At 47.8% G+C, this 25,570-nt stretch overlaps 4 protein-coding genes across 5 annotated transcripts in view; 3 read left to right on the forward strand and 1 right to left on the reverse strand.

Annotated features, from left to right (window-relative positions):
• The window catches only part of LOC108160792 (zinc finger protein 423 homolog), a 29,468-nt gene extending 16,419 nt beyond the window's left edge, over positions 1–13,049 (forward strand). Inside the window, exons 1-4 of one of the 2 annotated variants that reach the window (XM_017295001.2) lie at positions 5,342–5,733; positions 6,954–7,393; positions 9,064–9,206; positions 9,298–13,049. In XM_017295001.2, coding sequence (XP_017150490.1) covers positions 5,640–5,733; positions 6,954–7,393; positions 9,064–9,206; positions 9,298–12,340 — 3,720 coding nt within the window. In that variant the 5' untranslated portion in view covers positions 5,342–5,639 and the 3' untranslated portion in view covers positions 12,341–13,049. Of the gene's footprint in view, positions 1–5,341; positions 5,734–6,953; positions 7,394–9,063; positions 9,207–9,297 lie in introns of those variants that run through there. The other variant, XM_017295000.2, reaches the window with a different exon arrangement.
• A 6,478-nt stretch (positions 13,050–19,527) lies between these two features.
• LOC108159566 lies at positions 19,528–20,175 on the reverse strand. The gene is made up of 2 exons (XM_017293003.2): positions 20,067–20,175; positions 19,528–20,005 (listed from the first exon to the last, which is right to left on the reverse strand). The coding sequence occupies exons 1-2, from the start codon at positions 20,122–20,124 to the stop codon at positions 19,566–19,568; spliced, it is 498 nt and encodes a 165-aa protein (XP_017148492.1). The 5' UTR covers positions 20,125–20,175; the 3' UTR covers positions 19,528–19,565.
• Positions 20,176–20,901: 726 nt separating this feature from the next.
• On the forward strand, positions 20,902–21,944 carry LOC108159563 (alpha N-terminal protein methyltransferase 1). Its single transcript, XM_017293001.2, has one exon. The coding sequence runs from the start codon at positions 20,972–20,974 to the stop codon at positions 21,788–21,790; it is 819 nt and encodes a 272-aa protein (XP_017148490.1). The 5' UTR covers positions 20,902–20,971; the 3' UTR covers positions 21,791–21,944.
• Positions 21,945–22,045: 101 nt separating this feature from the next.
• On the forward strand, positions 22,046–24,839 carry LOC108159561 (cysteine--tRNA ligase, cytoplasmic). The gene is made up of 6 exons (XM_017292999.2): positions 22,046–22,312; positions 22,366–22,855; positions 22,916–23,602; positions 23,663–23,807; positions 23,876–24,474; positions 24,538–24,839. Exons 1-6 carry the CDS (start codon positions 22,134–22,136, stop codon positions 24,661–24,663), a joined length of 2,226 nt encoding a protein of 741 aa, XP_017148488.1. The 5' UTR covers positions 22,046–22,133; the 3' UTR covers positions 24,664–24,839.
• The last annotated feature ends 731 nt before the right edge of the window (positions 24,840–25,570 follow it).

The following is a 25,570-nucleotide window of genomic DNA, read 5'->3' on the forward strand; positions in this document are numbered from 1 at the left end:
TCGACTGGACTTTGCGGAAACCCTTCGCTCCTTTGAGATATTTCATTCATTATTCATTGATTATGACATCCAACTGTCCCCTGCCTCTTCTGTCTTATTAGTTAAATGCCAAAAGCAGCGCTGAAACTACTCCAGCTATAAAATAATTTTATGTTTATTATCGCCATAATCGGGCGGGACAATAACCGGTAGCAGCAAGAGCAGACGGGGAAAAAATACTGTCGTAAACCCAATTCCAAGCGAACCCCTTGCCCCATGTGCCCTCAGATGCCCCGTTATCGGGGCACTTGAATCGCCGTGAAGTTCTAGTTTCCGTCTTCCGTTCCGAGTGAAGAGAGAGACATCGACATCGGCGACCGGAATGGGAATCGCATTCAGCGGCTCCAGCACAAAAGACCTCGGATGTGGCAATCGGACATGTTAATCTGGTTCCAGGGTTTCTTTCTGCCCCAGACTCTGCCACTGCCACTGCCCCTGCGATGCATTTCAATTTGTTGATGGTCGCCGTCGGACCCCTCCGTTTATGGCGGTTGTGGCACGCGTACCTCGCTCGATGCTCAAGTACCGTTTAGCCGAGGCAGCTGTCCGACTGCCTCTGAGTGGGGCATTGTTCTCCCAGTCTTGCCCCCAGTCTAAGCCACAAAACTTGCAGCACGTGCCGCTGTCGAGCTGCCCCCAAAATCCCCCTAATAAAACCCCCACAGCTCACACCGAGCCTCTGCGGTTGAATGGGTTTTTAGATACAGAGAGATGGAGAAAAACAGGTGCGAAAGTCAATTATGGTCGGTCAGGCAGAGCGTCAATCAAGGCACACAAAAATCGATTTGAAACCCTTTTCAAAACAATGTTTAGAGGGAGGCGTGGAGTCAGCCACCGCAGGACGCACCCGACACGTCGCCAGACCCATCATTAGCCCTGACAGTCGATCAAGATCCCAGTGCCAGAGCCAGAGCCAGAGCCAGACCCAGACTGTAGTCCAGAGACAGTTCCAGTCCGATCAGGGCCTCTACCTGTTGGCTGTCTCCGTGTGTTGATTGATTTGTGTCAGCGCCTCGATCACGATTGAGACAAATCCCTAGCACTCCATTGAGTATCCCACTTGACTTCATTTTTCATTGAGAAACCTCGCCGAGATCGCATCGAGACCTGTCTGTGATGCAATTCAAAAGGATCATCATTATGACCCACTGAACGGGCATGACTTGACAATGCATCACGGGTTCAGCATCGCAATCAGATTATCGGGATAATTATTTGTTTGGTAAATATGTCTAAAAGTTGTCTCTAATGTTTGGGGAGTGATGCCCTGTTGGGTTCCGAGTGCTCGATAAGCTGAAAATTGTGGAAGGGCCACCGGGAAGAAAGAGAGGGTTTTAAAGGAGATGCTACATTCGTCTGTCTATATATACATTTTGAATAGTGACCCTCAAATGGTTAGATAGACTAAGAGCAAGTTTAAGGACAGTTAGCTATGGTCTCGTCATGAAAAATTAAAGTTTGATTACGAGATTTCTCTTTATTGAAACCACAAACGTCTATCGTCCAGCCTCTCCCTACCTAGTCCACAAATCGTGTCAAGGCTCATTAAAAAAATTATAAAAATATATTGTGACAAGATTAAACCTTTTTTTTGCCTGGACTTGACCACCAAAATCGGGATCGGGTTCGGGTTTCGGGCTCTAATTAAATGAGGCCTCAACCGTCTGATTAATTGTGCAGTTTGCATGGGAATGAGATCAGTGCCGGGAGATGGAAATCTATGGAGACACACGGACCTCGGACCTCGGACTCGGAGTTTGGATGGCACTGAGGGTCTGGGGTATAATGCTGGGCAGCTGTCAGGACATCAAAGTGACAATTTGAGTGACTTTTTCGGAGAGTGGACTTGGAAGTGGCTCATTTAAAATGCGCTGAAACAAAAGGACACTTTGGCTGGCAGGACAATGACAGGTCCTCCTCCTCCTCCCACTTCCCTGCTCCCATGTAGTGCATATATTTTTATAATTTATCTATTATGCATGAGGGCGCCAGCCAAGCCGAAACCCTTTGGCTGTCAGCACATATCAAGGACCAGTGACGTGACACATGAGGCGAGGTCGTTCAGTCCTGTGGTCCTTTGGTCCGCTCCACAATCTGTTGACCAACTGCAAATCTCAGTGAACAGTTTTGGCTGACTTTGCATTAGCCGCGCATTAAAAATGCACGGGACCAAACGGAAAAGGATCAAGGACCAAGGCTGGGCGACACAACTTACCTGTGCGGACACCCTTTCAACCCACCACGCAACCTGGCAGCCAAGTCCAACCACCCAACCACCCAACCACCCGAACACCCTCCACCACCATTTTCCAGCACTTGTCGTGGCCTGTCGGAAAACTGTCACTCAATTGTAATTAACACCGGCTGTGGGATGAGTAGCAGAGAGACCTTTTATCATTTTTCAGCCGAAAGTTGATTTTTCAACAGGATTCAACGTGTCTCTTCCCCATCCCCTGCCCCTCCACCCCACACCCCTGAAAACAAGGCTGAAAAAAGAACATCTAAGGACAATTAAAATTTCAAAATAGGAAATCTGTATTCTGTTTTGTGTTGTTTCTTGTTGCAATTAGGAAAATTGTTGCCGGCCGGAAAAACTTTCCTCGTGTTCGCGCATTAATTATGCAGAAGGCGAAGATTAACTTTAATTGAAAAATGATCTTTGGGATTGTTGATGATAAATTCATGATATTTGTGGGTTTTTTCTGTTTGAGTTGGGACTTCCATTTCGATTTGAGGCAAAGTTTTCACTGACAGAGGTCAGAGGTTAAGTCGTCTTTTGATTTCGAGGGTTTCAGCTAATTGAATGTATTTGTAATTGAACTTTTCAGTGGGACATGGAATTTTCCATGTTTGGAAGTGGGCCTCACCTGATTTTGCACTAGAAATCCATTATAAAATGTACATAAATGCCAAAGATAAAAACACAAGCTTTTAGGCAACAATTCCGTCTATATTCCAACCACTTGAAATATCTTTATTCATTAATATATCTATAAAGAATTATCTACCCAGCAAAGTCGCAATCTACAAAAAGATTCAAAATAATGAAATTGAAAATTTAATTTTTAATGCAATTGAAGTTTGAAAACTCAATTAAAAGAATCTCAACTAAAATGTTTTAAAAATCCCATCCTAAACTAGACTGCAAACTAACTTTAGAGAAACCCATGGAAACTCATCGCAGTTCCAACCTCAAACCAAAGACTGAAACAACGAACTTTGAGACACAAACAACAACCACATCGTAAAACAATTAGCAAATAAAGACACAAACAAACCCAAACCCAATGTCGAGAAACACGAATTAACAGCTTCGTCGATAGCCATCTCTTTCTATATACTTTCGTGCGAGGCATGCGCATTGGCTGGCGAAAGCAGAGACCAATGGGAGAGCAGCACTACGACAGCCACAAGAAAAAACCGAAACAAAACTAAAAGCCAACAGTGTAACGTGGAAGGGGAGCGGGGGAAGGGAGAGCAACAGAAGTAGCGTTGAGGGCAAACTAGTGAAAAGAGATTTTTTAATTGCCTTGATAGTTTTATGGGGGGATTCAGAAGGAGAGGGAGTGCAGGAGGAGACAGCACGGCACTCTCTGCTGCTGACAGTTCCATCCAAACCTCAAAACTTTTTTTTGCTGCACTTTGCTGGGGGCTGGGGAATGGGGAATAGCCTGCCCCCAATATCACAGGCTGCCGTTGCATGCATAATTAATTTGGCTTTTAGTGACGCGTTTGCTGCAGCTCTCTCCTTAGCCCAGTCCATTCGCGCTGTGTCCCGGTCCATTGTTGTGCTTTGCTGTCCTTTCCTTTCCTTTACTCTACTGTGATATCCTCTCCTGTCAGAATCTGCTTGTGTACGGATTCATTTTTGCAACATTTTTACAACGTTTGACGTGGCCGCGCTAATGGCTTATACATGTTTTCCATCATTTGGCTTTCTTTTTTTTTTTGCTGTTTCCTTCGTGACATTTTGTGTCATTTAACTTTTTTCCGCAATTGTTTCTTGTATGGTTGTTTCGACTGTGGTCATGTTTTTCCCCGTTGGCAATTGACATTTACACGAAAATAGGTTGGAAGAGGTAAAGAGCTCCTAGAGCCTTGAATTGATCCCAAACATATCCTGCGAAAATAAAAATAGAAAACCTTTGATTGGGATGTTTTAATTGTCTTCTTATGGAAAGGGGACAGAAAGCTACGTTTTACGCCTGGTTTTTAATTGATTTTGAAATAACCTCAAGCCAATATAGCGGAAGGCCTTTTTCTTGAATACTATCATAAATGTGGACATAATGTTTTATGAATTTTTGGTAGATTGAATTAGCAAGATGTTCCAGGAACACATTTTTATATTTTGTTCAAGTATTTAATTGAAACCAAGAAGGTTTTCTAGAGGAACGTGCACAGAATGCCTTGGGATGTACTATCTACTGGTATCATTGTCGTAATTTCCAAGTCCCTATATAACCTGAAATAATTCCTGAATACTTTTCCTGGAAAGTATGTATATTCAATTTAATTTTTGCTGAAGGAAGATTGGTATCCTAAAATGGAATAAACAGTGAAAAACAAGCGATTACAAATAAAAGAAATGTGGACAAGCCTCATCACCTGATATTTTAGTTAAATTAAATTTGTTATGCGCAAATAAATAAAATATAAACATATATAAAATGTATCAGCGCTTTCTGTACCTTTCCCTACCTCCTCCCTCGTTCCATCCTCATCCCATTAGTCGCCCCAAAACTCCAGGTGAAATGAGCCACTGCACCACAGCAGCGGGAACCTATGCTCCGCCTTTTGCCAGCCCCCTGCTCATGAGTGCTCGAGTATATGCCACGGCACCAACACCAATGCACGCACGCTCTCTCGCTCTATGACGCTCGCTGCGTCTCGCTCTGGTAGCAGTGTGTGGTGCTTATGTAAAGAGCTTATCAGCTTGCTCTCTCACACTCCTGTTCGAACATTACGCCTCTCCTCTCGCTGTGCGTGTGTCTGTGTGGGGGTGGGGTGGGGGCGCCATTTAAATTGCTTTCTCTGTTGCTTCTCATTTGTCGTGACGACAGCGACGCCGACGCCTTTTTTTCTCCGAGTATGTGTGTGTATAGTGTGCCTTTTGGGATTCTCATCCCAGACACACACAAACACACTGCCACACCGACACGCACGAGAACCAGTTCGCCTAGTTATCGCTTTTTATAGGCGTTTTGGTCTCGACATCGTCGTCGACGACGCCCGCTGCTCTCGGCTCGGCCTTTTGGTCGCTCGGTGGCCCAGACCCAGACCCGTGCTCTGCGGCGTCTCTGATTTTAGTACAATTTTGGTGCTCGCGGCAATTGGACGTCCTTCGTGGTGCGTCGGCGCGACAAAAACAGCACAGCAGAGAAAATAAAACCACAGCAACAACAAGAAAATCCCCCCCAACAACAAAAAAGTGCGATCCTTTGGTGCCAGCCAAAGCGTTAGTCGTTGGAAAAGTCATTAACATTTAATGCCTCGAGTGAAGCAGAAAAGTGACCAAGTGCCGCGTTGACTTAGTGAAAATTGTTAGTGAAATTTTTTTTTTAATTGACTTTGAAAATTTATCGAGACTATGCCATGATATGATGGCCCTAAAAATGCTTTATCGCGGACCCAGTTCGCGTTTGGAGAATCTAATTGAGAAGATCCAGGCCACCAAGGAGATCACAAACAACGGTAAATTAAGAGAGCTTTTTGGATAGAAATATAAGAGAGGAAGAGAGATACAGACAATAGGTCAATAGGGATATATCAGTATACCCTGGGATCCATTTCTAGTCGAAATTATCGGTCAACGTACGAGAAAGTGTTTCCGAATTCTTCCGAAGACTAGATCTTGGCCAGAGGGAGAGCTGGTAACTAGATTATTCTAATGGATTTGGTTCGACAGCTTCCTCTAGGTAATATTTATAATGCCAAAAGTACACAAAAATAAATTAAATAAATGTGTTCGATTTTACGAGTACTGTTGATATTCCGACGGGGTTTTGAGACTTTCAATAATGCGGAAAATATATTTCATTGACCGTATACCTCTCATATAGAGGCGAGTGAGCCGGGGACTGGCGCAGAAGCTAAGCGAGTGAGTAAGAGGCTTTTTTCCTAGTGAAGATATAATATTAGTTGATCACCGATAATAGAAAAATCTTCTCCCCATCTCCAATCCAATCTGTTCAACCTATTTGACATCCCCATTCCCATTTCTATGATCTCAGCAAACGTACAGCACTTCAATCAAATGAATGAATGGGTTCAAATCTCTTACGACTTTCTTTAACCCCAAAGAACTTGAGAAATTAATCCGATTTTTCCTAATTAAAGTTTAGATCTGACCATAGCAGACCAGTACGGATCGCGTCAGTTCAGAGTTCAAGCGATGAGAGGGAAAACAAACGCAGTCCCTGACCCAGAGCACGGTCCCGGGTCCGATACAGACACACAGATCACTTGCAATTGGGTTCAATTAACAGTTTTCGAAGACGGCACTTGGCGCGTGGTGATAGATGATGAGAGCGGGAGACTGAGACCCTCATGGGGCAGTGGAATAAATGGATGGTGTACTCGTAATTAAAACGACGACAAGAACAAAGCGCAATTAGTTTGCATGAGACTCACTTACAGAGAGGGTCAGATGGGGATGGGGATGGGGATGGGGAGGTGGAGGTGGAGAGATGATCCCCACTTGGGGTGGGACTGGGGACTGGCCGACACCAAACGATGTGGTGCTAATTGAATTAATTCCGTGTCCAGCATTTGATAGCCGACGTTGATTTCCTGTCGCGCTTAGTCACACACATGCGCCGATCCCCCAGAGCCGCTAATCAGGATGCAGTCGCCCACACAGTGCGACCATAACTTCTAATTGAGAAACTCTTCCCGCTCTTGTACATTTCCAGACATGTACAGTACCCACACCTCGTCCAGCTACTCACCGAGCATCTCCGATGGTACCCTGACACCCAACTCCCATCATCTGGCCGCTACCTCGGCGAGTGCCGGCCAGGAGGATCCCCACCTGACCGCTGAAGGCAAGTCGAACGGAGTCCCAGGAGAGGAGCCTGCCAGGCCAAAGCGACAGCCGCACTTCCACCACCACCATCACTACCATCACCAGCAGGCCCTGAAGATTGCCAACAAGCTGCGCAAAATCAATAAGGAGGCCAAGATGGCAGCTGCCGGAGGAGCAGGAGCCGGAACCGGCGCTGGCGGTGGAGCAGCCGCAAAGTTTGATAAGTTGACAGGCGAAGGCATTAAGAGTCGCGGCGACGGCTCCTATCAGTGCCAGTTCTGTGATAAGACGTTTCCGCGTCTCGGATACTTGAAGCATCACGTGCAGGTGAGTCTCCCTCTGAAAAGGGTTCCTTATTTGGTGGGTGGGTTACCCGCCACAAATGGGTGGCTGGGTGTCTGGGTGTCTGGGTGGGTTGCTTAATTACCACCTTGGCATCGCCATAAGGCGCTTAGTATTTCGCGCTTGTTCGGGTTGCGGTTGGGGTTGGGTGAACGTGAACCCACTTGATTGACACTTAGGTGACAGACTCCTTTGAGCTTTTCGCGTGTCACGGTTGAACCTTGATACACCATTCCAAACTTTGCTAATTGAAATTGAATTGAAAGTGGAAGTGGAAGAAGGATGAAGGTATTAAAGGGCTGCCTTTTATTCCATGTAAGGTGTTGAATATAAAGAATTTAAGGAAAAGAAAAATACCTAGTCTGGTTTCATTTCGCGATCAGACCTTCAATAATCTCAACATCTTAAGATAATAAATATATCTTAGGATAAAGCTTTCATCATGCCAGATCCATTCGGTTAGCCTTCAGTTAGATCCATACCATGCAGCCATCTAACATTCCTTTAGTAATCTTTTAGCATATCATCTAAGACCGAATCTTCTGACTGTGGCCTTTGTGGCTGCCGCCTCTCACCCACACGCCCTCACCCCTCCTGGGGTTGCGGCTCTGATTCGGCTTAAACGCTTTTCGGACTGCGAACAACACCGCCCATGACATCAGCAACTTGTTAACCCAATTGCAACTGCTGTTTAGGAGGACTACTACCGCCGATCTTTATCACCGGCCGGGGTCTAACATGTAGCGCTCGCTTTGATCCTAGCGCCTGGACAAAGCAGCGAATGGGGCAGATATTAAGAATTCGGTCTTTGGGCCATTCTCGCACGTTCTGGTTCTCCCCCCGAAAGGGAGGTAGTGGGGCGCGGCTTATGGGATGTTGATGGCGATGATGATTGGAGCGACAGTTTAAAAAACCATAACCAACACGGGATCACTCCCGCTCTCCCCCTCTCTCTCTCTCTCTCTCTGAGTGGATGCGACTAACTCGGCTAAGTTTTCGGTTGTATGGGTACGGGTATACGAGTGAGTATATTGTGCAATATACGCAAATCCCGGACTGGGGGCCTGCATACAAATGGGCTCATTTTTTGCGGCTACTCCTCAGCGAGTTCAAAGCGCTCCACCGACGCTTTGGCAGCCGCCAAAGAACCCCAAAAGTAAACCGGTTGCGGGTGTAGTCCGCAATCCCCTTCCAGCACCTGTCCCCACACCACAACGAGAGGCGTCGCGCATTTAGATGAATTTTTGTCCACAAGCCACAAGCCACAAGTCGCAAGTGAAACACCTACGGTTCCCGTCAGTCTCTCTCGCAGTCAGAACCAGACTCAGAACCAGAGGCCGAGTCAGATCTGGCGTCCAAGTCCGAGTCAGTCGGTATGCAGATTCAGATTCAGATTGACGCATCTATAAATTCAAGCGAGGAGCCGTCGTCGTTGTCGTCGTCATCGTCAACATTTAACTGGGGTAGACGGACAGTTGACGCTGCCTGGTTGTCTTCTAAGAATTTCAAATAGCTCTCGGCCCAAGTCCCCCCAAGTCTGGGCCTGTGTCTGGGCTAATCATGGAGATAGGTGGATGGATACCGAACACATCATAGTTAAGATTGCACCTGTGCCAGGGGAAATACTAATGGAGTTACCCTGAATCTATTTGCAGAGCCATGCCGAGCATCTGCCCTTCAAGTGCGAGTACTGCGCCAAGTTGTTCAAGCACAAGCGCTCCCGGGATCGCCATAAGAAGCTGCACACGAACGAGCGGAACTACAAGTGTCCGCACTGCGAGGCGGCCTTCTCCAGGAGGTAAGTGAGAGACCACGAAAAGGGACACGCACAACTATAACTTCACTCCAATCTGACCATATCACTTCCCTATCTTCCCTCTCTTCATTAGCGATCACCTGAAGATCCACATGAAGACGCATGATATCCAGAAGCCATTCCAGTGCAGCATGTGCAACAGGGGATACAACACGGCCGCGGCTCTCACCTCACACATGCAGAAGCACAAGAAGAACGCCGCCATCCTGGCCGCCGGCGGCAATCCCAATGCCCTCAACTACAGTCCCCGGTCCACCGGTTCCGCCTCGGCCTCGGTGTCCAGCAATGGGAGCCTGCACAAGCGGCGCTATGCCCTGGCCCTGGCCACCGACAGCAGTCCCAGTCGCCTGGACTTCCCCAAGAGATCGCGCAGCAGTCATGTGGGCAGCGCGCCCACGCCAACCCCTCTGCTCAGATGCAGCTACTGCCCCAAGGCGACAGAGTTCAGCAGCCTGGAGCAGCTGAATGCCCATCTCCAGAATGTCCATGAGCAGCCGCAGCAACCGCAGCAGCCACAGCAGTCACAGCAGCAGCAGTCGGCGAAGACCCCCGTCCAGGAGGGAGAGGGCTTCCAGCTGAGCTGCGAGTATTGCACCATGAAGTTTGGCAACATTGCCGGACTATTCCAGCACATGCGCGCCACCCATCTGGATCGTCTGAGCAGCCCCAACTCCTACTACGAGCACTTCAATCGCCTGGCCACGACCGGAACATTCAGTCCACGGCTGGCTCTGGATCTACCCAAGATTAAGACGGATCTGGGCAGTCCCGAGCGTGAGAACCGACCCTCCGCGGACGACCTTCCCACGGATCTGAGCAGCAACAAGCGTCGACCACAGACACCCAGTGCTCCGCCCAATCCTCCGCACGCAACAGCACCACCCGGCATCTTCTTCTGCAATCAGTGCAACGCTGGACTTCCCGACTTTGAGAGCTTCCGCAACCACCTGAAGAGCCACATTGCCGAAGGAATGCAGCTGATCTGTCCCCACTGTGGCCTGAGCCTCCCGGAGCAGTCCGAGTTCGAGCGGCACGTGGTGGGACACTTCCTGATCGCCAACTCCGAGTTTAACTGCAGCTCCAGCTGCGGCAAGAGCTTCGGCAAGGCCGAGGAGCTGCAGCAGCACCTCATCACCGAGCACGTACTCACCCTGCTGAAGTGCGCCCTCTGTTCGGAGATGTGCGAGACACGGATGGCCATGCAGCTCCACCTGGCCTGCGCCCACAGCCAGGAGACGAAGCTGCTGCGCTGCAGCGCCTGCATGGAGGTCTTCCGTTCCGATGGCGACTTCCATGTGCACGTCAAGACGCGCCATCAGCTGGGGAATCATCACCACCCGATGGGCGGCAACAGCAGTCCGGCCAATCCGCTGCAGTGCATGTTCTGCCGGGCCGTGTGCTCCTCTGACCTGGAGATGCACTTCCATCTGGCGGCCCATGCGCGACAGTTCCGCTGTCCATCCTGTCCGGAGACCTTCCACGTGGAGTTCCTGCTCGACAGGCACATGCAGAGCCAGCACGGCGGCGTCAAGGACAAAGAGCTGCCGCCACAGAGCTCCCCCAACATGGGTAGTCTCTATGTGAACGCCCTGCTGCCTCCCCTCGCCGCAGCTGCCGCTGCCGCAGCTGCCACCAACAACAACAGTAGCATCATCGACTACAACGTGGCCTTCAAGGGGTTGTTTGGTGGAGGATCAACAGGAGGAAATGCACCCACAGGTCCCTCGGCGGCCGGCAAGTTCTACAGCCCCTTGCAGGTGGAAACGAATGCCCTGAAGACACAGACCTCGCCCCATCCCGCCCTGATGTACGGCCTCAGCCAGCGGTATCTGATGGAGATGTACGCTGCCAAGTCGACGTCACCGGCCAACAGTGCCGCCAACGAATCAGCAGGAGGAGGAACCTCTTCCATCAATGCCCCGCCAGCACCACAGGCGCCGCCACCTCCCGCACCAGCTGTCACTTTCAGCTGTGGGATGTGCGAGCGTCAGGATCTGCGCAGCGAGGCGGAACTCCACTCACACCGGAAGCTGGCCCACAACCTGAAGACGGGCGTGAGTCTGCGGTGCGCCTACTGTGCGGGCAACTTCAAGTCGCGGGCGGAGCTCGAGCAGCACATGAAGAGCTGCCACAACTCGACGGGCAAGCACAAGTGCCTCATCTGCGACGAGATCTTCCCCTCGCCGGCCATCCTGGCCGAGCACAAGCTCCAGCACTCGAAGGTGGGTCAATCGGGCAAGTGCGCCCACTGCAGCCACCCCTTGGAGGATGTGGTCGCCTTCCGAGCCCATCTCAGCGAGCATGGCAGCGATGGAGCCTCCCTGCCCCTGGCCTGCATTTGTTGTCGCCAGACACTTCACTCGGAGTTCGAGCTGAGCCTCCATGCCAAGTTCCATACGAAGTCCTCGTCCAGTGGCGGCTGCCTCCAAGAACCAGCTTGCGCCCTGTGCCTGGAGCCCCTGCCAGGGGCAGTGGAGGGTCCCACCACTCCGGCCAAGCTCTGCGAAAAGTGTTGCCGCAAGCACAACCTCAACGGCAAGCGGAACAAGGCCAGCGAAGCCCCCGTGGTCCAGGCCCAGCCGACTCCCTACCTGGAGAACCGCTGCAACTTGTGCAAGATGATCTTGCCGCATTCCCAGAAACTGCAGGAGCACCTGGTCGAGCACACCTTCGCCGGCACCGAGCAGCGAGGCTTTAATTGCTACATCTGTTCGGCCGTATTCACGGCCCCTGGCGGCCTCCTTGGCCACATGGCCGAGCACGGCGCCCACTCGCGTCCGTACGACTGCAATCTTTGCCCCGAGAAATTCTACTTCCGCGCCGAGCTGGAACACCACCAGCGGGCACACGAGCTGAGGCCAACAGTTCGTCCAACGCTCGCCAAACCGGAGCCCCCGATGCGGGGCAGTGCATCGCCCAGTCAAAGTCCGGTTCGAAGTCCCGCGACCGTGAAGCAGGAGCTGTACGACACGGATACGGGTCACTCTGGGGGCGGCGATGATGAGCCAGAGCCCGCCCAGGATGAGGAGGAGTACATAGAGGTGGAGCAGATTCCGCACGAGACGCGGCCAAGGGATGTCATGTCACAGATGGAAAGGGCCACAAACAGCGCCTGAGGAAAGCGCCCATGTAGCGAATGAGAGAGAGGAAAAGTATCAAGGACACATATTCAGAAGAGGGAAAGAGCCCGTAGTATTCATAAGACTGTTTCACGATTCGGGTATCCTTCCTATCTTGGAACTCGCAGAAGTACGGGAGTACTTGCCAGAGTATTCTTCTTTCAAATCTTAGATCTTGCCACTTAAAATCATACAGTAAATGGAACAGTTTAGTATTAATCAGATAGATATATCCGATATACATATACACACTCCGTAGATCTAATGTCACCCTCTTAAATATCATGACACATAAAATATTACACATACGCCTAGTTTACTCGTAGAAATTCTTGACAAAAACCTTTGCGTGTGATAGTTTTTCAAAGATTCATCGCGTTTATTTATACCCAAGCTATTTTATAGTTTATAGAGCGTTTGGCGATTTCATTTTTTTTTGTATTTTATAGGGCCTTGCCTTCGTATTTCAGTATTTATATAGATCTACATTATTAAGTAGCCTCCATCCAACAATAATTGATTAACGTGTAACTACAATTTATTATACACATACATATTATCGTATTATATAGTTATGTATGTATTACATAAGCACCAAGAAAATTTTTAATGTGTAGCATAAAAAGAACTAAAAAGAAAAAGCAAACGACAGAAAATGATTTAGTGAATAAAACAAACACAAGTTGAAACCAAAAAGAAAAAGAAAACGATCCAAAATACTTTATGTGTTTCCCTAGAAGCTTCATTCGGTTTGGGGCGGTGTGGTGGGGAAAATCTGATAAGAAAATCTCGTTGTGCGGCTCCTAGCCGTAGGTATACCCGTTTATACCCGTATTTTTTATGGAAGCTGACAACATGCGCCGCGTGACGAGACAAGGCGAGGTCTCCTCCGCCTCGAGGGCTCCTCCAAGACCAAATTTTATGGCGAATATTTCGTTTCTGGTTTATTTCGGCAAGCGCGACACGTAATGGCAATAAAAAAGGTGCGCAACAGGGTAACCGGCGACCCGTTCGGGGTTTATGGAGTTTCGCATAAGGCACTGCCGAGGGGCAGCGCAACAACAAATTGGCATCTCAGTTGGGTGATCTCTATCTGTATCTTGAAGACCGGTGGCAATTACCCGCCAACAGATTACCAAGGCGACAACGCTTCTGTTTCTTGGAATGAAATGCAGCAGAATGCCCGACTCGGATTTGGAGTTGGTTTGACTGGACTGCCAGTGGTGACTCCAGGCTTGAACTTAGTCTCGATTCTGGTCGGCCGTCGTCTAATCTGCAGCACCTCCTGCTTCTCGGAAGCAATTGCAAATAAATCGCATTTAATAAATTGCAGCGGCAAAAGGCACCGACCGCGGTTAGAGCGGCCTGCACCTGTCCCTGTCGGCAATCATCACAAATCAATAAAAATGTTTATCATCGAAACAATTGGTCCAACTCCAGCTCCAGGTCCAGGTCCAGCTCCAGCTCCAATTCCAGTTGCAGTACTCGTACAACTCTCCTGTGCGGCACTCCACTCGCCAAGTGGACACAAAGCACCGGCAGTTGTTAATTAGCGCCATGCCACACATGCCAAGGTGTCCGGTGGAAAACAGCAAAACAGCGACACAGCCAAAGGAAAAACTCGTTGGGCCATTGGCAATCGGAATTGCCATCGAACGGGGCGAACGCAATCGAAAGCCCGTCGAGGAGACTTCATTGATCGTTTTGGCCCCCCACACCACGAACTCCACGCACTCCATGCTGCATGCCTCATGCACCACGCTCCAGGCCAGACCGCCAGGCGCGTCATCCGCGCGATCCTCCACTCTCTGTCGCTTCCTCTCTCTGCTTGTTTCTGCGAACTCCTTTTATTTGTCTTTCTACCGCTTTTAGCGTCACCAATATGTCGAAGGCTGAATGTTGAATGCTGATGGAGATGGAGATGGAGAAGGCTATGTCGATGTCGATGGCTCTTTAAATCAAAACCTCCAACGTACTCGTATCAAGTCCACGCGGATCGCTTCGATTCGCATCGCTTTATTTTTGGTATTTTAGGTATTTGACGGGTTTTTACACGCTTCCATTAAAAAGAGGATCACAGTGGTCAAAAGATGATGGTTTCCCCAAGGGAAAATATTGAGTAATAGCTAGTAAGGGTCTTACTCAATGAATGTATCCCATTCTATAAAGTTGTTCCCCACAAGCTAATGCAGATTTACTCAGGATTCCATTATTTTGCTTTTAATTGTTTTTCATCTTTCACTGGCACCAATGTGCGGCGTTTGAAAGTCTGCTAAGTGACTGACTAACTAACTAACTAGCTGACTGACTGACTGACAAGGCGACTTGAATGCCCGACAACCTGAAAGCCCCACATCCCCTCTGCACGTCCACATCCACATGGCCTTTGGCGGGGTAGATAGCCATCCATTCGCCCGAGCTCCCCACTGAGCCCACTGAGTGTTGTGTTCGTGTGTCCAGCTCCAACTTGGGGCTGGCATGCGAGAAAAGCATTTTTGAGCCAAGACAGCGTTACATTGACAAATGAAGAAGCTCCCATCAGTCAGCGAAGGAACTGAGAGACAGACAGACGGACGGACAGGGAGTAAGAGTGGGTCTGGACTGGCGCGGATGATGATGCCATGCCCACAAAACACCCAAAACCAAGTGGCAAATGGATACAAATGATGATCAGCGTGGATTGGTGAAAATAATGGAGGGAACAGAATGCCAAAGGCGAGCTGCGGTGAGGCGAAAGGAAGGGCCTTGCAGGTCCTTGACAGTGGCAGGTCCGCCACATCATGAGGGGTAAGTGATGGCAGTAAAATATTTTCGCATGCCTTATTAAACAAAAACAAAAGTGAAAAATCGTTCCGTTTGCAACCCCCTTGCTCGGCAAATGCTTCCTCTTCCGGCCTGATGGGGGAAAGGACAACGCTAAGGACACGGAATGTGGGCCAAACATGCGATTTTTGCAAAGGGAAGCATTCGAGAGCAAGGGCTACACTTACATACATTATATTCATTACCGGCTTATTAGCGTGATTTACCGATTGGGGGAGTGATGCGGTATGCGTTGAGGATGTGGATGAGGCTGAGGATGCGGATGGGAAAAAGGATGTTTAAGGATGTTCGTGACGATGCTCGGCAGGAGGATGGTTAATGCCTGGGAAAATGACTCTGAAAGCGCCATATCCCATATCCGTTTGTCAATAATACCGTGCGAATTTCTTGATGGATGGCTGTAAAACAGGAAGCTCCCTAAGCTCTCTACGCCTCCCCCTCCCGCCTCTCTCTCTATAATTCCCCCAATCGATGGCTCTGTCATATGCAAATCATGATTTGGGTTTAGCCTGATATGAAACAACGTTCATAGCTTAATGGATCGCCTCGAGAAGAGGGTTTCATCTTCGTTCGTGGTTGTCAATTAGCTGTCAACTTCCTGTCTGCAATTGTACCATTACAGTGGGGACTGGGGACTGCGGACGGCGGTCTGTGGCAGGGGCATCCACTAATTAGCAGGGCTGACCAGATCAGAGAGAGAGAGATCAGATCAAACAGAGAGTATCCTCTTCAGAGGCCGCTGTCGAGGCGCTAATTCAATTAATAATCCCTCGCTGGCCGACACTCGAAGGGGGACACGACACGCGCGATGTTTATCGGACCAACAATTTACACAAATTAAAACTAAACAGATCTCCCCATCTCTCCCCCCCTCCCTTCCACTTCGAGCTTAATTATGCAATTATTATACAATTTTTCTTTAGTTTGGTTAATTTTTCTGATATTCATATCCTCCTTCGGCTCGATGCAGAGGCAGGGCACGAGCTGAGGTGCCGAAAGCCCAAACAGAAACCGAAACCAAGAACATTTGCAGATACAGATACAATTACGAACACATAATCTTTCAGATACACATATGCGGCCTTTCCCATTGGCTGGAGGAACGTTAACTGTGTTTGTGTTTGTGTTTCTGTGTGCCTGTGCGCCTGTAGGTGTTTATGTACAAGAATTCGTTCGCCAAGCCGGATACATATGCCGCATAGGGAGTCGGTCGTTTGGGGCGTGGCATGGGTGGGCCAGGATACACATCTGCCATACATATCCAGCAGGTACAGGCGAGTGTTTTTGTGGCAGAAGAAAGGTTTAAACTTAATATTTTAATTTATTTCCAGAGGTATTAATTAATTTCAGTTCCTCAAATTAACTCACATTTTCAGCAAATTATCTTCTCCTCTGATAAATTCCAGGCTTCTTTTGAACTCCTCCAACACCCTCAACCTTCTCAAGGGTCCGCTTCCTTCCACCCGTGGCATACTCACTCAATACACGATTAGTAATAGATATGTCTCCTTATTAGAACGTGGTGAACGTGCCGCTATTTGCGTTATGTAAATGGATATCGATATGCGAGATGATCCCCAGACCGTTTGATTGATTGATTGATTGCCATTCAGGGCAGGCAGCACCAAATATAAACAGCAATCATGGAGGACAAAGGATGGCTTGGGGTCTTTCTTCTGCAGTACTCGTATTTGCGGGCGGTTTGTTTTCTATGCGCAATTTATAAAGTTGCTGACACAATAATGGGAGCCAGGCCAGATCGGAATATGCCAGGATCAGCAGCAGGAGCAGGACCGAGGATCACATCACCGCATGGCACCTCCGCCTTAAATTCTCGCGAATTAAATTAAAAAGGAGCTGTGGATTGTGGTCCTGTACTCCTGCAGAGCACATTCGGAGAGCAAAAGTATTGTATTACCAGTAGCCAGGAGCAAGCAGCAGCAGCAGCAGGATCCGTAGAGCGTCCCAAGTTTGCTCGCCTTGATAAGACATAAAAGGTCCTTAAAGACAAAGGACCTTCGGCATAGCAATTGCCCGACCCAACCCAAGCATTTCCTTGTGCGTGTTTATGCTTTGCGCCTTCTTATCCCTCAATTTCTTATCACGGCAAAAAGATCAAATTTCGAGAGGGAGCCAGACGAGGAGAGCGACGGACAGATAGACAGAGAAAAGGAACCGCTGGGAAAGGATGTGCCAAAGGATGTATCCCAGTCTGTGCGACTCTTTTCAGGAGCCAGCGAGGGCGGACAGGAGTCACAAGGAGATTGCATAACAGTCCCCAAGACAGTCTTAAATGCTGAGAATTAATTACATTTCAATTACTTCAACTTTTACTTCACCTCTTACTTCACCTCTTACAAAAATTGCGAGAAGCAATGAGAGTCAATGCTCCCCATGTACATGGATCGGTTGGCTGTGTTTTTTTTTATTTGTTTAAGCATTACATAATCAGATGCTGCTGTCCCCCATGCATCGCCTGGGTAAACGTTTCTGTAGAAGCCCAGACTGAGACACAGACCTTAATTAAATTTTTGTGGCCTGAACAGGAATTGTGGTTCGGTTTCTGTGTGTTGGCTTGTTCTAAGTACGCTTCTTGTGACTTATTTTATGACCCGCACAGTTTTGGGCCTCGCAAGATGACGACGACGATGATGATGATGGACAGAAACGGACAAGTTTCACAATTTGCCTGTCCCCAGCACATCCCATCCCATCCCCATACCCATCCCTCCCCCGTTTCATGTGTTAGTTCATGTCCAGAGTGCGTTTTGACCTCTTGGCGCGTACGTGCCTGGCCTCAGAGTGTGACAAACTGGTTGCTGGGTAGCATAGTGTATACGGTGTGTAGCCGTCGCTATATAGTGAGCCTATAGTTGTTGTTTTTATGACTTAATGCCGCGTACGCCGCGCAATTTCAATTACAGCCAGAACCCCGCCGCGCTCTGTCATAGTACAAGCTGTTTACACAAATATACGACTACTATGTTGGATATATAGAGCAGCTCCGCTCAAACACTTTCATTACACCATTGAGAACGGGGTGGGGAGGGGGAAGGAGCTGTAAAATTGTTGCACGCGCCCTCCGGTACGACGGTTAGCCCTACGGTTGGGGCCAGGTGCCAAATTTGACGGGCCAACACCGCTGCCGTTGAAGTCGCGCATAATTTATGCCTTACAAAACTGAACTATGATGGTTTGGGGCGGCGGAGATGGAGTCGACCTCTAAGAATGACTAGGGCACGTGTCTGTCTTTATGATTTCTGGTTTTGCCGTTCTCTATTTCCCTCACAGTTGCATTCATATTTGATGATTCCTTCGTCTCTGCATTTTGAGTTGCCAAATTTAATCAAGCAGTTTCAAATGAAATTGGACCAGAAATATGAAAAAACTGATATATTGCAACTTGGGAGTCGTTTTGAGCAGAGAAACTGATTAGGAGCCTGAAAAGGTAACCCTATAAAAAAAGGAGATATATAAAAAAGTAGTCTTTTAAATTTGAATTTGCCGCGTACAAATGTGCTGCCAGACTACTGGAGTACCGTAAAATACCAAAAATACTGAAGTTTAATGTTGGCCAGCTTCAACGGCTTTTCAAATTACGCCACAGGTTTGTTTGTACTCTTGAACGATCCGATATTTACGAGAGAGAGACCACGGACGAAATACGATTAGATTATCGTTAAAAGAGCCGATGAGGGAAATACATACACATATTAATGCATAGGTGTTATTTTAAAATTGTAAACTCTCACAACTCACAACTATTTTCCTTTATCTTATCGTTACTTATCTTTACCTTTACCTACCGCACAATCACTCACATTAGCTTGAAAATCGAAACCACCAACCATAAACCCCCATGATAGCCCTTTGCAAAAGGTATAAATCATCATAATACTCAGAATTGCTAGCGATTAAAAAGGCAAGTCTTTTGGATCGTTCTGAACGGGTTTCCAAGCGGATATAAATTTTGGACGGACTACATACCTTTGACTCACCTATTTCACCTATAACGCACATTAGGTGCGAAATGGAAAGCTCTTGATTAAGGGAAGCTTTTGTAGAGAAGAAAGCAAAACATGGAAGCTCGAGAGCCCAGGAAACCATGGAAAAGGGAACTTTATTGCACTCATACCATTTTTTGCGTTAATATATACACATAAATTGCGAATATCCTTTTAAATTTAAATTTGGCACGCACGAATGTGCTGCCAGACTGTTAAAATGCTTCAAATTAAAGCCAGTGTGACCACACATATTGCTTGGCCAAGGTACAACTACTCAACGGCTTTTTGGTTTAAGCTGAAGTTCTCTTCACCGTTCAGTTTTTGTGTAGAGAGAGACATGCGATCAGGTTATCATTAAGATTCCGTACAACGTTGAAGCGCTTTATTAAAAATTAACTGAGAACCTTGGTCAATAGCAGCGCAAAGATAGAGCCAATTATGGTGTACGCACTACCACTGAAGGTTCCCGCGGGTCCATCGTAATTGCAGTTGTCAGTATAGCAGACGCCACAGTGCGCGTTCCAGTTGGCCCTGGCATCAGGATCGGTCAGATTACGAGCACAGATCCTGATATCCGGATGGGCACAGCCAAGGAACTCACTCGTAAGCGTGTTGTTAGGGCCAAGAGGTGTTGTGGGAGGGATTTGCGGACCTGTGTAGTAGGTGAGATTGGCACACAAGAAGCTCTGGCTGCCACCTACTTCGGGCACATCGTTGTGGTACGTCGAAAGCCAGTCGCTGGTGGCATTGGCCGTGGCGTTGGAGCAAGTCTGGACCGTGGGGTTCTTGCAAGAAGTGGCATCATTGCAGCTGTAGCAGGTCAGCGAGCTGGCTAATTATTAAATTGATTCGGTTATCAACTGGATCATCAGAATCAAACTGAATTTTCTTACCGAATCGCACGCCCACAAAGGCTACAAGCACCACAGCAAAAATCAATTTCTTCCACATATTTATTAAGTGTTCTTCTGTTTGCGACTGTTCAAGGAATACTGATTCGAGCACAGCTCATGTGTCCCATGAGGTTGGTGACAAATATGACGATCATTAAATTATATAAAGATTAGATTAACACATGAAGTTCACAGTAGTAAAAACTATGGCAGAGTTAATGTCTTCTTACAGAGACTAAAAATGGGTATCCGGGATCGAGATACAGGAAACTTATCACATGCATAAATAGGTCTAAACAAACTCAATCTAAGAAAAGGTAATTATAATTTAAGGTTGAAAGCTAAAAAACAGAATTGTACTATCAGTCAAATGAAATAGGGTGTAAAAACGTCCATACTCATGGCTGAATCATTTCGCTTACACTTACGTTTAGCTTTGACCCTTTTTGTTACCTTTTTTGTTTAAGCCTTATTTTAGACACAATCCAAAAAAGTTCCTTAAATAAACCAATCTTGTAGAAAATCGAATCATCAATCGGATAAAACTATTTGATTAAGGCTGAGTGTCTTAGCCGAATATTAAAATCAAGGAATATTATTTCCGAGCATGGGCATAGATCGATTAACCCATTGTAGACCAGGGGGTAGTTAAATATTCACCGTTCTGGTGAAAGCTGTCTTGGTCTTTGTTATAAGGAAAGATGAAGGATTGGATGAATCTACAAGATTAATTATTATTATTAGTACTATTTTCTGCGGTTTAACTCAAGTTGCTATCCTGTTTAAATAACGGGGGCTTAAGTGGGTTAAGTTCGATTTTTCATCGTACGTTTGATTTACACACTTTGGTTTAATTTTTTGTTGACATTTTTGTTTATTTGAGACACAACTCAAAGCAAAAAAAGATGCCATTGACTGAAGGACCGGCTCCCGAAAAGTGTGTGAATGCTTTAAAAGACGAAATGGACAGCAGCGAGGACAAGGAGTGCACGCAGGAAATCAGAAATGGACCGGAAGCAAAGGTAGCCGATGCGGTCGCAATCAGTTCCACTGCAAGCAATGCTCAGGAGCCAAAATTTTATGGCAAAGCGCAAAAATATTGGTCGGAAGTGCCAGCCACAGTCAACGGGATGCTGGGAGGCATGGGATACATCAGCGCCACCGATATACAGGGTTCCAACAATTTCCTACGCGAAATAAGGGTACCGGGAAACAAGCTGGCGTTGGACTGCGGAGCCGGTATTGGCCGAATTACTCGACACCTGCTAATACCTCGCTTCCATTGCGTGGATATTGTGGAGCAAGACCCAGCTTTTGCCAACAAGGCCCGGGAGTACTGTACGACTGAAAACACGCCAGTCGGCAGCTTGGGGGAGATCTACAACGTTGGACTACAGAAATTCACTCCCACAAAGAAATACGACCTCATCTGGAGTCAATGGGTCTTAGGACATCTCACTGAGCCGGACTTGATCGACTTCTTTCGACGCGTCCGGCAGGGACTGTCGCCTGGCGCTTTCTTTGTCCTTAAGGAGAACGTAACCAAATCAAAGGAGATAATCGTTGACGACGAGGATTCCTCAGTTACTCGACCTCTGGAGCACTACGATATCTCGTTAAAGGCGGCTGGATTTCGGATTGTGCGGAAAGTGCGCCAGCAAAACTTTCCAAAGGACCTTTATCCAGTTTACATGATCGCCTGTAAGCCACTCTCCTCGGCTTAAATTAAAAATATAGTTACTACGGTACAAGAGAAATTGTACCCAGAATCCAATATCACAATTTTAGCTAGTCAGACAAATTTCTAAATTATATTTGTATAGCTTATAGAGACAAATAAATTTATCAAATGACCAAACCGGGTCACAAACTCGCAAACATCAGCGTATCCTTTAATTCTTGTTCAATAATAAATAGTTCAAACATTGTCCCGTCCGCTTCATCGGTCCGGCAACGCCAGGTGGCCGAGCGGCGTTGCCAGTGCGACAGAACTGTTTCTCTGCTGACGAAATATTTGCCGCATTGCAAGAACAAGTGCAAGAGATTTATTTACCAATATAAAGAATAATGTCTAAACGTGTACAACCTGCGTGGCAAGCACCGAAGCCAGCGGAGCGGCCAAAGCTACGGCTGTACAACAGCCTGACGAGACAAAAGGAGGATTTCGTGCCGCTGGATGGGAACAATGTAACCTGGTATAGCTGCGGGCCGACTGTCTACGATGCCTCGCACATGGGACACGCACGGTAAGCGCCACATCACCATCGCGGAGTGGGTATCTTATCTGTTCCGTTCGTAGGTCTTACATTTCCTTCGATATTCTGAGACGCATTCTGGCCGACTACTTTGGGTACAACATCCACTATGTGATGAACATCACGGACATCGATGACAAAATCATCAAGCGCGCTCGTCAGAACCATCTCTTCGAAGAATATGCCCGCGAATCAGCGAATTTACCCCTCGACCAGTTGTTGGATCATCAGAAGGAAGTGCTCGTGCGATTTCAGGAAACGTGCGCAAAGAACACGGATCCCGATAAGAAGGTGATGCTGGACAAGACTCTGCAGCGTATGAACGATGCCGTTGTTGCACTCACAACGGCGGTTAGCCAAGGAGACGAAAAGGGCATCGCTGAGAAGCGACAACACTACCTAAACGAAGCCAAGGACCCGATTGCCGAGTGGTTGGATGGCAAGAAGGGAGCTGAGATCAATGACAATGCTGTCTTTGAGTCTTTGCCCCGCTTCTGGGAAGACCAGTTTCACAACGACATGAAGTCACTAAACGTGAGTCGTGAAAAATGAGTTCCAGAACTTTACCCTATTGTATCTCTTGGGAAATTCTAGATTCTCCCACCAGATGTGCTCACGCGGGTCTCAGAATACGTGCCACAGATTGTGGCCTTTATTCAAAAGATCATCGACAACGGCCTCGCCTATGCAGCCAACAATTCCGTCTACTTTGATGTAAACGGCTTCGACAGGAAAGAGAAGCATCACTACGCCAAGCTGGTGCCAGAGGCGTATGGCGACACCAAGTCACTGCAGGAGGGTGAAGGGGACTTGTCTGTGGCCGAGGACCGACTCTCAGAGAAGCGTTCGGCCAACGATTTTGCCCTGTGGAAGGCAAGCAAGGCCGGCGAGCCCTGGTGGGACAGTCCCTGGGGACGAGGTCGTCCCGGATGGCACATCGAGTGCTCCGCCATGGCCTCGGACATCTTCGGTTCAACATTCGACATACACACAGGGGGCGTGGATCTAAAGTTCCCACACCACGACAATGAGTTGGCCCAGTCGGAGGCGGCATTCAACGAGTCCGAGTGGGTCAAATACTTCCTACACACTGGCCATCTCACAATTGCCGGCTGCAAGATGTCCAAGTCTCTCAAGAATTTCGTCACCATTCAAGAGGCGCTGAAAAAGCATTCGGCAACCCAGCTGCGTCTGGCGTTCCTCCTTCACTCGTGGAAGGATACGCTCGACTACTCCGAGAACACCATGGAAATGGCCACGCAATACGAGAAGTTCCTTAACGTAAGCACCATCCAATTTTATATAATGAGAGCCACCTAGTACTAAAGCTTGTCACTGCAGGAGTTTTTCCTGAATGTGAAAGACCTGACCCGTCACGTGCTGTCTGAAGACCCTCGACGGCAGTTTGATGCCTGGACCGATGTTGAGGCTGCCTTGCAGAAGAAGTTTTCCAGCTCCCAGGTGCAAGTGCATGCGGCCCTTTGTGGTTAGTGCTCGTTTGAGGAAACGTTTGTGCATAAATTAAATTCACTAATGAATTCTTTCACGATACAGACAACGTAGACACGCGCAGTGCTCTCGATACCATTCGGGAGCTTGTTTCCGCCTCCAATGTCTACATACGGGACAACAAGTCGAGGCTAAATAGCCTGCTGCTGCGCAATGTGGCCACGTACATAACCGACCTGTTGCATGTGTTTGGCGCCATTGCTGGACCACGAGGTGGCATCGGATTCCCAGTGAGCGGCGGAGCCGGGCCTCAGGCAGCTGGTGGCGATCTGGAGACGACAGTGCTTCCCTATGTCCAAACTCTGGCGGAATTCCGCAACTTGGTGCGTGAGCAGGCGAAGGCATTAAAGGCATTCGATATCTTAAAGCTGTGCGACGACCTGCGTGACAATATATTGCCCAGTTTGGGAGTCCGACTCGAGGACAAAGATGGTGGCAAGTTTGCCGTCAAGCTGGTTGATCGCGACTCGCTTTTGCGCGAACGGGAGGCAAAACTGGCCGCCGAAGCAGAGAAAGCAGCTGAGAAGGAACGAAAGAAGCAGGCAGTTGCCGCAGCCGCAGCAGCCAAGGATGCGCAGCGTCGCGTCAATCCCAAGCAGATGTTCCTTGGCGAAACGGAAAAGTACTCGGCCTTCGATGAGAATGTAAGTTAAACATGAATCACAGCTGGAATTTGCATTCTCTTATTAACTCAAATCTAATCCTAGGGCCTGCCAACTCTCGACAAGGAAGGCAAAGAGATTAGCAAAGGACAAGTGAAAAAGCTTCAAAAACTGCAGCAGCAACAGGAACAACGCTACAAAGAGTATTTGGCATCCATAAACGAAGCCTAGTCCATAAAAACAGAGCACCAAACGTATCGCATTGATATTAGCTTAGCATTTAAAATATTCTCATCACTGTTTCCACGCCTAATCATTTCCAAAGTCCGCTTAAAACGAATCCCATTCGTGCAGTCGTGCTAGCCTTGGGCTAATTATCATTAAAATTAAACTCTTTTCTACGATAATATCAACTTTTAATATGGATATTTGTAGGTGTGTCCTCCAGTCCAGGATTCATCACTCCAAACTAAAACGAGGGGGAACGTTGTGAGTTGCTGCGGACACCGCAACTCTACGGTTATACCCGATACTAAGTCAGTATGGCTCTCCTCCGGCAGACGCCGCTAATATTAAACGACACGACAAAGAGTGCGTGCGAGAGAGACAGAAAATCAGTCTGAGCGTGACGTCGGGCGCTGCGTAGCCACTGCAAATTGATTTGTTCCTATTGGCTATAAAAATGATCTGATCTGATCCAGATTCAGCAATCTGATAGATATGGTCATTATCTATGATTCTGCGTTTTTAGTTTTCTCGAATCTGCAATATTGTGGATGCAACAGATTTTCGTCCTTTGTGTGGGCGGAAGGGGGTGGGGCGAAATTTTGAAACAAACTCGTCTCGGTCCGATGTATTAGGAGTGTGGATACCTGTGGTTGCTCTAGCTTTTATAGTCTCTGAGATCTAGGCGCTAATGTTTTACTCTAAGCAAAGCCGCCTATGCTACGTGTTTTAGAGAGAGACAGGGCGAGAAAAAATGAAATTGTTTTCTTGATGCTGGCTATAATAATAATACGATCCAATTCAGATTCCGCAGTCTTAAAGATATGGTCATTCTCTACAATTCTACGTTTTTGGTTTTCTCATATCTTTAAAATTGTGGATGCCACAGATTTTCGTCCTTTGTGGGGGCGGA

Source organism: Drosophila miranda, chromosome 3 (genome assembly GCF_003369915.1).
Source record: "Drosophila miranda strain MSH22 chromosome 3, D.miranda_PacBio2.1, whole genome shotgun sequence".
NCBI classification, from domain to species: Eukaryota; Metazoa; Arthropoda; class Insecta; order Diptera; family Drosophilidae; genus Drosophila; species Drosophila miranda.